The 13,149-nt window shown below is 41.6% G+C and overlaps 4 protein-coding genes across 7 annotated transcripts; 1 reads left to right on the top strand and 3 right to left on the bottom strand.

Annotated features, from left to right (window-relative positions):
- Nucleotides 1-23: 23 nt before the first annotated feature.
- Nucleotides 24-1,679, bottom strand: LOC128862041 (uncharacterized). Of its 3 annotated transcripts, none has more exons than XR_008454411.1 (3): nucleotides 884-1,679; nucleotides 190-813; nucleotides 24-133 (listed from the first exon to the last, which is right to left on the bottom strand). XR_008454411.1 is itself a non-coding variant. In XM_054100445.1 (2 exons), the coding sequence occupies exons 1-2, from the start codon at nucleotides 560-562 to the stop codon at nucleotides 93-95; spliced, it is 414 nt and encodes a 137-aa protein (XP_053956420.1). In that variant the 5' UTR covers nucleotides 563-894; the 3' UTR covers nucleotides 24-92. The 3 variants fall into 3 exon arrangements, 1 of the variants encoding a protein (XP_053956420.1); XR_008454412.1 differs by having other exon boundaries at nucleotides 190-818; XM_054100445.1 differs by having other exon boundaries at nucleotides 190-894.
- Nucleotides 1,680-1,826: 147 nt separating this feature from the next.
- LOC128862039 (erythroid differentiation-related factor 1) lies at nucleotides 1,827-6,592 on the top strand. Of its 2 annotated transcripts, XM_054100443.1 has the most exons (9): nucleotides 1,827-1,978; nucleotides 2,036-2,241; nucleotides 2,308-4,460; nucleotides 4,535-4,729; nucleotides 4,811-5,096; nucleotides 5,152-5,335; nucleotides 5,405-5,532; nucleotides 5,590-5,777; nucleotides 5,843-6,592. In XM_054100443.1, exons 1-9 carry the CDS (start codon nucleotides 1,958-1,960, stop codon nucleotides 6,232-6,234), a joined length of 3,753 nt encoding a protein of 1,250 aa, XP_053956418.1. In that variant the 5' UTR covers nucleotides 1,827-1,957; the 3' UTR covers nucleotides 6,235-6,592. The 2 variants fall into 2 exon arrangements, with proteins under 2 accessions (XP_053956418.1, XP_053956417.1); XM_054100442.1 differs by having other exon boundaries at nucleotides 1,827-2,241.
- Nucleotides 6,593-10,864: 4,272 nt separating this feature from the next.
- LOC128861671 (pre-mRNA 3' end processing protein WDR33) lies at nucleotides 10,865-11,870 on the bottom strand. Its single transcript, XM_054099975.1, has 2 exons — nucleotides 11,840-11,870; nucleotides 10,865-11,771 (listed from the first exon to the last, which is right to left on the bottom strand). Exons 1-2 carry the CDS (start codon nucleotides 11,868-11,870, stop codon nucleotides 10,960-10,962), a joined length of 843 nt encoding a protein of 280 aa, XP_053955950.1. The 3' UTR covers nucleotides 10,865-10,959.
- Nucleotides 11,871-12,403: 533 nt separating this feature from the next.
- LOC128859684 (collectin-12-like) lies at nucleotides 12,404-12,919 on the bottom strand. The gene is made up of 2 exons (XM_054096693.1): nucleotides 12,892-12,919; nucleotides 12,404-12,819 (listed from the first exon to the last, which is right to left on the bottom strand). Exons 1-2 carry the CDS (start codon nucleotides 12,917-12,919, stop codon nucleotides 12,404-12,406), a joined length of 444 nt encoding a protein of 147 aa, XP_053952668.1.
- Between the last annotated feature and the right edge of the window lie 230 nt (nucleotides 12,920-13,149).

Here is a 13,149-nt window from a genome sequence, read left to right on the forward strand (position 1 = left end):
CGTCTACTATCCAAACTTGCACAAAAAAATGGAACGAAAGTTTTCAATACGCAGGAACAGGATGCAATACAGTTTATTGTCGTTGCGGTATTTTAATTTGGTATGTGGGCATTTGTTACCACGCAGCAGAAACCTGTAATGACTTTTATTACTGGAATATCATTTATCACTTCTTTTAATTTAACTTACGTTCGGTGATTGTGGTACAGAGGTATGATGCAATTATGCAAGGTATTATACGTTGTGTCGTGGTTTCCTGGTTTCCCACTCCCTTAGTTAAAAGTTGTACGCATATTGTCAGTTTTTGAGTACTGTTGAAATGAGGTGGATTACTATCGCAAATTAAATAAAGGGGAATAGTTAATCTTTCCTCAATTATTAAATAGTATATCGGCCAGTGTGTCTCTACTCCTGAATGCATTTCCAGAAGACCGATTCGCTTTTGCAATTCTGTAGGAAGGTAGGCCAGCGTGGGATTCTCTCCAAGTTCCTGGTACCTGTAACCGTTTTCGAGGTCGGTAATGAGCTCGTCGCTGAAATATCCACTCTCCCTATCGACCATTAGATAGTTATGCAGCACAATTTTCGCTAAGACAATTATATCTAAATTTTTTGGTGCTGCGCGAATATTAGTGTGTAGAACTCTCCACCTGCCAGCCAAAAATCTAAATTCATTTTCAATATGCAACTAATAATTTTATGTTGAAGTTGTCATTGTTTAACTAATAAGTTCCGGCCAGGACATGGACGCATCAAGTTGTGCTTTAATGAGAATGCATTATCCAGAAACAAAATAATATTGGAGAGTGGTTTCTGCTCTTGAAATATTAAAAAATATAATTAAATATATAAAAGTGCAGTTGTATGCGAAATATAAAATTACCAGGAATTGCATCATCTGGCGAAATATAAAATCATTTTTCCAAATGAACTGTGTGAGAAAATTTCACAATCAGTCTTGCTTCGCATCGCAACCACGTCTACAAAAGTAAACGCGTAGTTGGAATCGCAAGCTGTCATTAGCACGACATCATACATTTTTTGTATTTGTAGAACAAGGATCTGCTGAGTGCTGGATAAACTATTTTTATATGTTTGCCATCAACCGCCCCAATACAACTCGGTATCCCGGTTATTACAAACCTCTCTGATATATTTTTCCATTCATGCTCAGTGCTCATGGCTCATGTCCATAAGGCATTGGGAGTATCGTAAATAATCTCTCTTACTGTCGATGCGCCTATTTTATGCGACCAGTCGACATATTATGATAGGTACTTCGATTTTAGTATTTATTCAACCATTTCGTTGCATTTCGTGTTTCTTCGTTTATTGGCGCTCTCCTCGAAAAATACTGTTATCTTCCTTTAACTTGGCCCTTTAGTTGAGCCATTGAAGACATGTTCTGTGGAAACCAAACTCCTTAAGGGTCACGTTCGACCTAGCGCTCACCAACTCTTGTTCAACCGCTGGTTAACCTCAATGTACATCTCATTCATTGTGCATATAATTTTAATTATTCGCACAGTCATTCAACATTATTGATTTTGGCAAGTACTCACAAATATAGCACACGAAAAGATTTCACTACAAAATTAAATTTATTGAAACCACAGAATGTCAGCTGAAAACCATCTCGTTGCAATGTGTTTTCAGTCCCCGCCGCAATTGTGTTTAATCAATATACTTATAATAATCCGGCGATCAGCTGTTCACTATCCGACAACCCGTTACGCGCCGCTCGGTGCGATTCTGTTTCGGGCATTATTCGGCTTTCAGTCTTTCATCTACCTTTCGTAAATATTGCGTTATTTTATTTAACATGTGAAACGTTTTCTGCATGTGGGAATAAATCGAAGTGTGTACATTCAGGATTTGTGGTTGAGACGTAGAAAATCTACTGAAACGTGAAAATAATTTCCATTTGCTGCTGGAATGAAAGTAAATAGGCGACACAATGACAGACAGTGGAGACGAGGTGAGAAATGCTGAAAAAGCGGCAACAAATGCTGCAACTCCTCATAATTTTTTGCAGATTGAGTTGTGCCAGAATGTAGGACCACACGAACTTGTGGAGGTTAAATCCAAGGCTGTTGTTAAGTTTTCGGCGGTGCAGGTGCCAACGAGTTTTAATCGTCTGCAATGCAACACCAATCTAAATCTGCCCCCTTCCAATTGGTTGACTACATCAGACAACAGCGGCCTACACCAAGCTCTTTACCAGTCCCCAGGTTTTGCTAGGTGAGTCACGTAAAAAATTTCCACTTAATCATCATTTTAATCTGAAAACATTGTTTATATACACAGCTTTAGCATTGCCCACATGTTTCCAGACTGCGTGGGCGAGGTGGACGTTGTTACAGATGCTGAGAATATCAAACGTCTTTTGAAGCTGCCTTACACTTCTAAAAGTGCTGTTAGTATGATTGTCCATAAAGTGGGCAACACACTGCTACTTGACGAGTTCGACATACAAAAGTACTTGCTGCGTAAGGCCGATGACGATTGGAAGTGGCTACGTACTTTTATACTGGAGCATATCCTTGCGTATGGCGAGAAAGATCATAGCTTCTGTCTCAAGGATAAATCACGCGAGGCACTTCAAACTAAAAACTTGTTGTCGAAATTTCTATACTACAGCTTAAAACAATCAGGTGCTGAAGCACCAGAACAAGAAGCGCAACGCGTTCGTCCTGTTCTACCCATTACAGGACCAGTACTACCTGAACCCAAAGTAGAGGAGAATGTGCCGGATCCGAAATCAAGTCATGTGTTCAATCGGAATGTTCTTTGGACATTCGAGGATATACGAATGCTTATCGGCACCGATATGCCTATTTTTGGAGGTCCCAATCGGCCGTGTATTAGCCTGAGATTGCGCGACATGGCTAAGCCCATCAATGTGCTAACTGGCATTGATTATTGGCTCGACAATTTGATGTGTAACGTTCCAGAGGTGGTCATGTGTTATCACTTGGATGGAATCGTTCAGAAATACGAAATTATCAAAACAGAAGACCTTCCATATCTTGAGAATTCACAGTTTTCACCTCAAGTTGTGCGCAATGTGGCACAAAATATACTAGCGTTCCTGAAAGCTAACGCCACAAAAGCTGGACATACTTATTGGTTGTTTAAGGGACGCAACGATGATGTTGTGAAGTTGTATGACCTCACCACGCTCTGCCAAAAAGACACAGAAGCAAATAGGTGTGACGAGAAGCAAGAAAATCCTTTCACTGTGCCAGTGGCTATGCTCTTATACACAGTGGCACGTAACATGAAGAGTACGGCCACACAGATAACACCCAAACTGGCGGGCAACATAAAGGCTTTGCTAGATAACTGCATTAAGCTATTACCCAAAGAGAAATATCCGCAGATTGTTACATCTTCCCATTATATACTATCTGATTTGCATTTGCCGGCGGGAATCGATCCCAAGGCGCCAAAATTTGATAACTCTGATATTGATTCCGACACTCAATCAGTTTATGAAGAAGATGAAGATGATGATTTGGACAATGACGATGACTTCAATTTGAACGATGTCCACGATGAGTTAATCGAAAATGCTGAGCAGAGTGGCAATGTGGCAGTGAAACAGATTTGCGACACACTAAAGGAGTTAAATCTGGATGCCCATATTAAAAATGGAAAACGCTATCCGCGCATACCGTCCCCGCTACATGCGGGAATAGAGGACCGATGCCGTATTTCTTTGGAGCATATAAGCGCTGGCATCGCGTGCCTGAAGTTCTTCAATTCCAGCGAGGAAAAGTTTATTAAAGAAAGTGAAGTGCGGGCTAAAGACGAAGAGAAGCAACGAATACTGCATGAGGAACAACACCCGAATATGGCAAAACCCTTCAAACCCATACCGTTACCCTACGAAAGCCTTAACAAAAAGGCATCAAATGGTGAGCCAGACACTCTCAAACATAATGATGACGAAAATGGCGATGGCCAAACACAAAGCGAATTGGACAAAAAAACGAAAAAGTCAAAAGTTAAACGCAGTAAGGGTAGAGAACTGAAAGAGTGCAGCAGCATAAAAATCGAAGCAAATCAAGGACAAAGCCTGTCTGTCGCAGAAGACAAGCGAATAGGAACGAAATTCAATTTGCAACATTTCGGTTCATGGAATGTACACTTGAAACTGCTCTTGTTAGAGAAGGCCTGTCTTACGTACGCCACCTACGCCGAATTCCACTATGTGGAGCAGAAGTACGGCAGATGCTTGAAGGCTATTTACATGGCGTGTCACTGCCAGGAGGTTGTTTTGAAATACATGTCGGACATAGCATCGCAAAAGAGTTGTCTGCTGGGCCGCGCAGGCGACTGCTTCTTTCAAATGGCTAAGAACTGGCAGGACATCGACAGCTATCTCGAACAATTCAATGAGGAGTCCGAGATTGCACAGAATATCAACAATGAGCTCGTCAAGGACTTGAATGGGGGTAATCATTTGAGATACTCCTAAATAAGCCAGTTTGTTTTCAGTATTTTTACATGTATTTGAACTTTCTTCCAGATGATCTCATTGAATTAATTACGCCATTGGCTAATATTGAACATTTGATGCTGTCAAGCTGTAAGTGCTACGAAAATGCGATTGAGTGCATCCTGGAAGGTAGTGATTCCGATGAAGATGCCAGAAGCGAGTTACTGCGTCGTTTGGGCAATGTGCGAAATGAGTTGGGCCTAAAATACATGTACTGGGCGCAAGGTAAGCCAGCGGCGAAAACTCGAATATTTTTATCTACGCAATTGTAAATATTTGTTAATAAGAATTTTGTTATTCCAATAGAGGAATATGCGAAAGTAATGGAGAATAAAGCGCACAAAGTGAATGATGATGACAATTCTACCGAATCTGGTCCGTCGATGGAAATTCAAACTGAGGACGAGATGCAGAAAAGCGAAAAACCGGAAGAGCCGATTTATATAAAATTGGTAATGAAATCGTATGACTGCTTGATTCGGGGCATATCGGCGTTCAGTGAGGTGCACGATAATGTTAATCTGGCCTTTTTGTATTGCAATATGGGGCGCTTTATGCGGTTCCGGGCGCACTTATATCTGCCAGAAGAAAAGTAAGCAACGATTTGGCTTTAGTTGGTTATTTAATTAACTTCACTGTATCTGTAGCATAAACTTTGTGAGAAAGCAGAAAACGTTCTATAACGAAGCCTTTTTGAATTACGAAAAGGCGAAGGATATATTGGGCGCGCGAAAGTGCAGCCCAGAGTTGTGGGACTTGGTGAATTGGGAACTTTCAACTGCCACGTTTACCTTAGCAAAGCAGTTGCAAGATTTCAGTACTGCCGATGAGGTAATCATATATTCTATTAAATTTCTAAACTAAATTGCATTGATTTTATTCGTTTATGTAATGAAAAAGGCTACGCGGAGCGAATTAGAGAAGGAAGTCTTAGACCTGCTGCAAAAGTCATTAAAACTCTGCGACTTAGAGCATCCTGGATCAAGACAAATCCTCTACACATATCGCTCAGGTCTAATACACAAACGGTGAGCTTTAATATAATTTTAAAAAATAATATTCTAACAGTCGGAAATATTTTACAGCATCGCTTCATTTCACTATAGTCAGCTGCGCAACAGCTGCACTGACAACACAATCCCGAAAGCCACTTTGCAATTATGCAAGCATCACTATGAGCGCGCCGCTAGTATTTTGGACGGTTTGCGTGAGGCCAGCGATTATCTGGTGGTGCAGCTCGAACGCATTTCATTGCAAGAATTCTTAGCCGAAAGTAAATATGCAATTTTAGCACCAGCCACCAATGATTTTTTTCCTATATTTCCTTATCTCTTTTAGTTTCTACTCATATTGCGCAAAAAATAAAACACTTGCAAACCGCCTTGAGTTTGTGTCTAAAGTCAAAAGTTGTATTCGAGTATGCCTTAGCCATGAATAACCCCACGGAACGCAACACAACGAATGATGAGTTCTGCAAACACATCTTATTGTTTGAAAGCCGCTTGCAGAACACACTGAAAACACTAATAAAGATGTTGCTCAATGGAAAGGATCCAAAAAAATTAGTTGAGCTTTATAAAAAGATGTATATGACAACTCTAACTTTTAAACGGGCAACAGGCGAGCAGGACGCCACGGTGGAGCAGCTGGCGCAACATTTTTCCAATTTAATGCAGCAACTGAACGAGCTAGAGCAGTCACATAAACCAAATGTGAGCGAGAAGCTATAACCAACTACTACTAACTAATTCAATGCGATGAATTTCTATATTTCCGGCTTTGAGAAAAAAATCTTAAAAATGGTTGTTTCAGCTTAAATTTAATTTAATTAATCTATAGGTCTTCTTAGTTTAAGAAACGCTTTGTTGATACACTCTGGACGTTATTTGAAACTTTGTTACACTGCGACAAACCATTAGTAGTAAGCTAATTTACGATGCTACTAAATTAATATTTATTTGTGAGTTGAATTGCGTTACTTTGTAAATGCATTTTTTGTATTGAATGTCCCTCTGCACATCTTGCGCAAATCCGAATGAAACGTAATAAAATCAAAATCTAATTAAATGCGTTTGATTTTTATGCAAATTTAGTGTTTTTTTATTAAGGGTTGTTAAGTTTCAAGGGCCGGTGTTGATTATGAATAAAATACAATTTTTTTAGGAAATTATTATCAGTTCTCTTTCTTATGATAATATTGGTATGGCTCAATTGCATATGGAACAAAATATCGTCCAAATGGCCACCGCGGCCTCGGCGACAAACCTCCATCCGATGGTCCAAATTTTCGATGACGCTGAGGCATAATTGAGGTTCCATGCCGTTAATGTGCCGAATTATTCCATCCTTTAGCTCTTGAATTGTTGCTGGCTTATCGAGATACACCTTTTCTTTGAAATAACTTCAAAGAAAGAAGTCCAACGGTGTCAAATCACATGATCTTAGCGGCCAATTAACATCGCCGCGACGTGAGATTATTCGGCCATCAAATTTTTCGCGCAAAAGAGACATTGTTTAGCTGTGTGACAAGTGGCACCGTCCTGTTGAAACCACATATCGTCCACATCCATATCTTCCAATTCGGGCCATAAAAAGTTCGTTATCATCTCACAATAGCGAACTCTATTCACAGTAACTGCCTGACCGGGCTCACTTTGGAGAAAACGGCCCAATGATGCCGCCGGCCCATAAACCGCACCAAACAGTCACTCTTTGTGGGTGCATTGGTTTTTCGGCAATCGCTTTTGGATTATCATTCGCCTAAATGCGGCAATTCTGCTTATTGACAAATCCACTGAGGTGAAAATGTGCCTCCTCACTGAAGATGATTTTCTTCGAAAATTTGTCATTCACATTTCATAATAAGCCTGAATAACTTGAACGCGTTGCTCGCTTGTGTATCTTTCCATGGTTCAAATTGAGCTAGTCTGAAATTGATAAATGTCAAATGAAATGCAGAAAAAAACTTGACGTGTAGTTGTGGTTCACATTTATCATCGGCCCTTTAGTACATGCAAACCAATGATTATTCGCGTTATTGCGCGTTTCTCATCATTTATTTTCAATTTAAGACAAATTTTCAATTATTCGTTATAGCGGGCCAAAAGGAAAATAGGGCATAAGATGCAATAAAAACATAAAAAATAGAGACTGACTTTAGCCATTCTAGAATTATTTGGGGGAAATGTAAAATTGAACTGTTAATGGCTGAAAGTAAAATTTTGACTTCTGGAAAACCAAATGCCATACAAAAGTCTTAATTTTTTTCTTAGTAGAAAATCAGCATTCTTAACGTAGTGCGAAGATACTTTAATTAAAAAGCAGAATCAATTTTCCCTGAAGTGTTTACAAAAACAACAATGTAGAATTACAACCACCACAACCTACCTAACCTCCTACGTCGGTCGTTCCCACGGCAGTCGGTGCTGCGTTGCCGGAACGACCCGGATTTACACCCAGCCAAGAACTGTCACTCCCGCAGTATTCCCCGAACATGTATGGGGACTGTTTATGCTGCCACAACAACAACAACAACTTAACCTCTTAGCCCTGATTTGACTGTTCGCTTTCAAACCTTGACGAACGATGGCAACCCTGTTGCATAACTCGCGTAATAGAATTTGTGATTGATGAAAATTCCAAAATTATTCCAAAATTTCTTTGAAAATTGCGTAATTGTTGTAGTAAAGCGTTTTTCAATAGGTGCGCTTCAACTTTTTTCCGATAGGGAGGGCGAACGACGCAATATTTTTTATTTTTCGCTTGTCATTTGTAAACTTCATTAGTATACATACATTTCATCATGGAACGCTACACACTTGAGCAACGATTGCAAATCGTGCAAATTTTTTATGAAAATTTATAAATTTTCCAAAAAATCATCTTCAGTGATGAAGCTCACTTTTGGCTCAATGGCTTTGTCAACAAGCAAAATATGCGTTACTGGGCAGAAAGCAATCCACACGTGATTCATGAGGCACCGTTGCATCCCGAAAAAATCACAGTTTGGTGCGGTTTACACGCCGGCGGCGTAATTGGCCCATATTTTTTCGTTGACGAGAACGATCGCCACGTTACTGTGAATGGAAATCGATACCGCGACATGATAAACGATTATTTTTGGCCGCAATTGAATGGTATGGACTTAGACGACATGTGGTTTCAACAGGACGGGACCACAAGCCACACAGCACACGCTACAATTGATTTGTTGAAGAGTAAGTTCGATGAACGCATTATTTCCAGAAATGGACCGGTCGAATGGCCGCCGCGCTCGTGTGATTTGACGCCTCTAGACTATTTTCTTTGGGGTTATGTGAAGTCCTTGGTCTACAGTAACAAGCCGGCGACGATTTGTGAGCTCAGAGCCAATATTGAACGCGAAATTGCTGGAATTTCGGCCGATTTATGCAAAAGAGTGGTCGAAAATTGGGTTCAACGATTGGACTTCGTAAAACGTGCACGCGGTGGTCATGCAAAAGAAATCGAATTTCATACTTAAATGTATATGTTCAAACTCGATAATAAAAAAAAAAATTAGTTAAAAAAGTCAAACCGTTTGTGTTTTATTAAAAAAAAAAGTTGAAGCGCTCTTACTGAAAAACGCTTTAGCATAAAGTTCCCCATAGATGGGGTTTGCTGCTGAAGTTCTGATAACTTAAAAATGACTTTCGGGATAAACCTTGGGGGTAAACCTTTTTATTCTTCCACATAGTCTGCTTTTAGGCGCATCTTCATACAACGCTGTTCTAGTATGTTTATCCCTTCCGTATAATAGAATTTGTCCAAGTCTAAAAAATAGTCATTCGTTTCTGCAATCACCTCCACGTTCGAATAAAATCTTTTCCCCCTCCAGCCATTTCTTCAAATTGGTGAACAAATAGTATCCGAAGGATGCGGGGAGCCAAGTATAGAGAATGAGGGAGATGTGAAACGAGTTCGAACTCTATTTCGACTAATTTTGCGAGTACAACTGCTGAGGCAAGAGCTGGTGCGTTGTCGTGATGGGAAAGGAAAATCACTCGACTTCCTCGATTCAAACGAATGCCAAACATAAAGAAATGTACCAATCTGGCTGAAACTTGCTGTGTGTTCTTCCAAAAGAGTGTTCTTCGACTCGACATCCACTGAAAATATTCTTCGATTTGAAGGACCCAGTCCGAAGGCACTTCTTTGAATAACTGCCGCAAAGGTTTTGAGGAAAAATGTTAGCGTGAGTAGGGGTTTGTTCTCGTCCAAAGCTATCAAATGGTTTTCGAACAATTAAAGAAGAAGAATTTCCCCCAAAGTAACCGCTTTAGTTAACGCTCCGAAGGTAGACGAGAGGTGAGGTACAGTGCACTAGACAGGGCCTTCACAATGAGGCTTCCATGCTCTCGTAAGCATTTTTTACTGGGATGCTACCGAAAGAATCAATCATCCTTGAAGGCATTTACCAGAGTTTGAGCCACCTCCCAGGCATGTCAGAAAGCCTATCTTCAACTATACTGAAGAGATCCAGAACAAAACACAACTACAACTACTGGATCGGACAGTGTACAGACAGACACTAAACGACATTGATCGGAAGACTCTCGCCACCTTTCTAAACTCCCGACTACCGAATGCCGTTATCAGAGACCAACCTATTGCAGACGAAGAACTTCAGCTGCCGCACGAGACCCGCGTAACTTTGGCCCAATTACGTTGTGGATATTATAGCAGTCTAAACTCCTAGGCATCCAGAATCGAGCTCGAAATAACCAGTATATGTCCAACATGGGAAGCCACACCGCACGAAAGTAGCTACCTATTGACATGCTTTATCAGACCTACTCACTTAACACCCTCTCCTTCTCGATCTTGTCAAAACAGCACGTTTCCTGGGCCTACCTTTAGACGAGTTAAACGAAACCGACCGGTGACTTCACTGCACTGGCAGGACAACAAACGTGCCGAATATTTGAGTTCTGCCAAGTGGTTTTACTCAGCAGCATTAGGCGAAACACACCAGTTTCAATGACAAGTTCTACCTGCAACTGGGCGTCAACCGTTTTTCCTCTAATGTGCGGTGTGCACCTCTTTGAAAGCTAATTATGATGCCGTTCATCGACACCCTTCAAGAGATTTTTTGCCTTTGTAGTGACTGATGGGCTGTCACAGAAAACTTAGGGTAGAGATTGTTGTCTGCGGTTCTTGTGAACGATCAGAGTGTTGAGTTTCATGGATCTCTTTTTTCTCCTAAGAGTGATTTAAAATTTTTTCAAAAGTCTCTATTCGAAATTCAAAACCCAATAAACCAACTTTAACTGCGTCAATTAGTTAGATCAAAAACTTTTCCATTTCTTAAAGTAAAATAAATTTATCATTCCAAGGCGAGTGCAGAGTATTTTTAATACGAATTTATTCGGTTCAATTTCTAATGCCGTGTGAGTTTACATTTTTACATTTTATCGAATATATAAAAAGTCCACTGCTTATTCTCGTTCATTTTGGTACAACGGAAGCAGCGGCTTGGCACTGGGAGCATACCAAATATTGGGATTCTGGCTTAGACCAAGCGGCATCTGCTGACCTGGAGGACCGGGCGGACCTGGTGGACCAGGCAATCCAGTGCGTCCCTGTGCTCCCGGCCTCCCTGTAGATCCTGTCGCGCCAGTAAAGCCCCGGGGACCCGGCGGTCCGGGGGGACCTGGTGGACCAGGAGGACCGACCACTGCCACAGGCAGTATAGCTGCGGGAGGCTGTAGTCCATTAGTTTCTTGAGTCATGACACCATTTGGCACTTGCCCTGCCGACGTTAGTAAATTTAGTCCCGTGTTGCCATTCAAATTAAAACCGAGATGCACGCGATCGGCTAATGACCAGCGTTGAAAAGCATTCTCGTAATAGGGATAATTGCGGCGCATGTCATTCGTCAGACGGTTCTCCAGTATAGCAGCAGTGTTGGGTGTTGAACCACTGTAAATCGGGTAGCCAATGTTGGGCAACATATACTTAATCTGTTCATCATCCATTACGGGTATTGCATTTGAGTAAAGGTAGTCGGGCAATTTGCGGCTATCCTTCTCCAAGTCGCTTTCTTGTGATGAAGTTTTTTCGGGAGCACTATCAGGCGATTGCCCGCTCGCGTCCTTGTGCTTGTCCTGTAGGGTGCCCTGCTCATCTTGTGCGTATATCACTATTTTGCCATCGCCGTCGGCGTTGCGGGCAACACCAAAGTGGAGAGGGGTGGCACGCAGCGAGTGCACTAGCGGACTGGAGCCGGTGGTGAGCAGCAGCAGGATGGCTGTTTGTGTTGGGAAGAAAGTAAGTTAATTTGAAATCACTATGAACTGCTTGTTTGAAGTAGCTTACCAATTTCTTGTATTGTCTTAATGGAGTTCATTTCGGTTGTGTTGTCGTCTAACTTCAAGATCATGCTTTTATATCGAAACTTTGGGATACCAACTCTTTCATTTATGTTTTTCGTTGACTCGCGAGATAGAAATCTGCTAAAGAAATGCTTCTGAGAACTTCAAAAATAAGTAGACTAAGTGGCTGAAGTGATGCGCGGTGGTCGTTATGACTTAAGGCATAACTGGGTCAGACTTCAACCTTATGGGAGATCACTGACCGCAAGAAATGAGCTGGTGATTAATATTAGGCGGCATGATAACCTAAGCGACAAACTATGTATGTGTGTGTGCACACATACGACTAAATTGTGTTGAGTCATTGTGATTATGAGCGCTGATAACAGCAAGCACTCATTTGTCTTTCGTTTTGACATCCTTTCTATGGGTCATAAAAACTTACTGATGGATAGCTGTTGTAGAAAATAATTTATTACCCAATAACTATTAAATTGACGCAAGTTAGACATTTAATTAAAAGTTTCGAATGTTAGCTAGATTTATTTTTTCTTGTCTTGTATACATTTCACTCATAATCGTAGTTGTCTATTTCATCGTCCGCATAAATTTCATGTGGCATGTGTCGTGATGACGACGTACCTGGTGGTCCAGGAGGCCCGGGCGGTCCCATAAAACCTTGCGGCCCTGGCGGTCCCGGTGGTCCGTTGGAGCCGGGAAAGCCACGTCTTCCACGTGAGCCCAGCGCGCCTTGTTGACCAGGTGCACCATCACGTCCATCCGGGCCCGGGATACCTTGCATGCCGACGGCTCCGACTGGACCGATATCGCCGGTGGGACCACGTGCGCCCGGGTTGCCTACTTTGCCGGACAGACCAGGAAGGCCTGGTGGTCCCGGTGGCCCTTGTTGTGTGTAGTAAACCTGACCCTGATTGCCGAATTGTGCCTCAAGCGGCCGCAGAGTTTCACAAAGCGCAAGCAAGACTGTAAAGAAAGCAGCACAAGAATATTAAGATTTTAATACGTGGCGATAACTCAACTAGATTTGATGCCTACTGAGTAGAAAGTATGTTGCATAATCCATTTTACGTGGCCAACTGTGTGGCGGACCGACGCTCAGCTCCTTTTATACGCCTGCACTGGCGGGTGCATTCTTACGGACGCACAGAGGCACAGAGTGCATTTCGTTCATTGATTTATGTGCCGAGATAAATGATGTCGTTTGAGTTCGATTATTTGGGTACATAAAATTACGAGCAACTAAGTTTTTTTATTTCGGTTCTTTTTCTCGACCAGCTGCATACTTAATGAATG

This window comes from Anastrepha ludens, chromosome 4 (genome assembly GCF_028408465.1).
Source record: "Anastrepha ludens isolate Willacy chromosome 4, idAnaLude1.1, whole genome shotgun sequence".
NCBI classification, from domain to species: domain Eukaryota; kingdom Metazoa; phylum Arthropoda; class Insecta; order Diptera; family Tephritidae; genus Anastrepha; species Anastrepha ludens.

Excerpts from the sequence above, each read along its gene's own strand:
- LOC128862041 (XM_054100445.1), bottom strand. The coding sequence starts at position 562 with ATGGTCGATAGGGAGAGTGGATATTTCAGCGACGAGCTCATTACCGAC. Across the intron at positions 134-189 it reads CTGTACCACAATCACCGAAC|GTTTCTGCTGCGTGGTAACA; the intron begins GTAAGTTAAATT and ends AAGTCATTACAG.
- LOC128862039 (XM_054100442.1), top strand. The coding sequence starts at position 1,958 with ATGACAGACAGTGGAGACGAGGTGAGAAATGCTGAAAAAGCGGCAACA. Across the intron at positions 4,461-4,534 it reads CGTCAAGGACTTGAATGGGG|ATGATCTCATTGAATTAATT; the intron begins GTAATCATTTGA and ends ACTTTCTTCCAG. Across the intron at positions 5,778-5,842 it reads GCAAGAATTCTTAGCCGAAA|TTTCTACTCATATTGCGCAA; the intron begins GTAAATATGCAA and ends TATCTCTTTTAG.
- LOC128861671 (XM_054099975.1), bottom strand. The coding sequence starts at position 11,870 with ATGAACTCCATTAAGACAATACAAGAAATTG. Across the intron at positions 11,772-11,839 it reads TAAGACAATACAAGAAATTG|CCATCCTGCTGCTGCTCACC; the intron begins GTAAGCTACTTC and ends CAACACAAACAG.
- LOC128859684 (XM_054096693.1), bottom strand. The coding sequence starts at position 12,919 with ATGGATTATGCAACATACTTTCTACTCA. Across the intron at positions 12,820-12,891 it reads TGCAACATACTTTCTACTCA|TCTTGCTTGCGCTTTGTGAA; the intron begins GTAGGCATCAAA and ends CTTTCTTTACAG.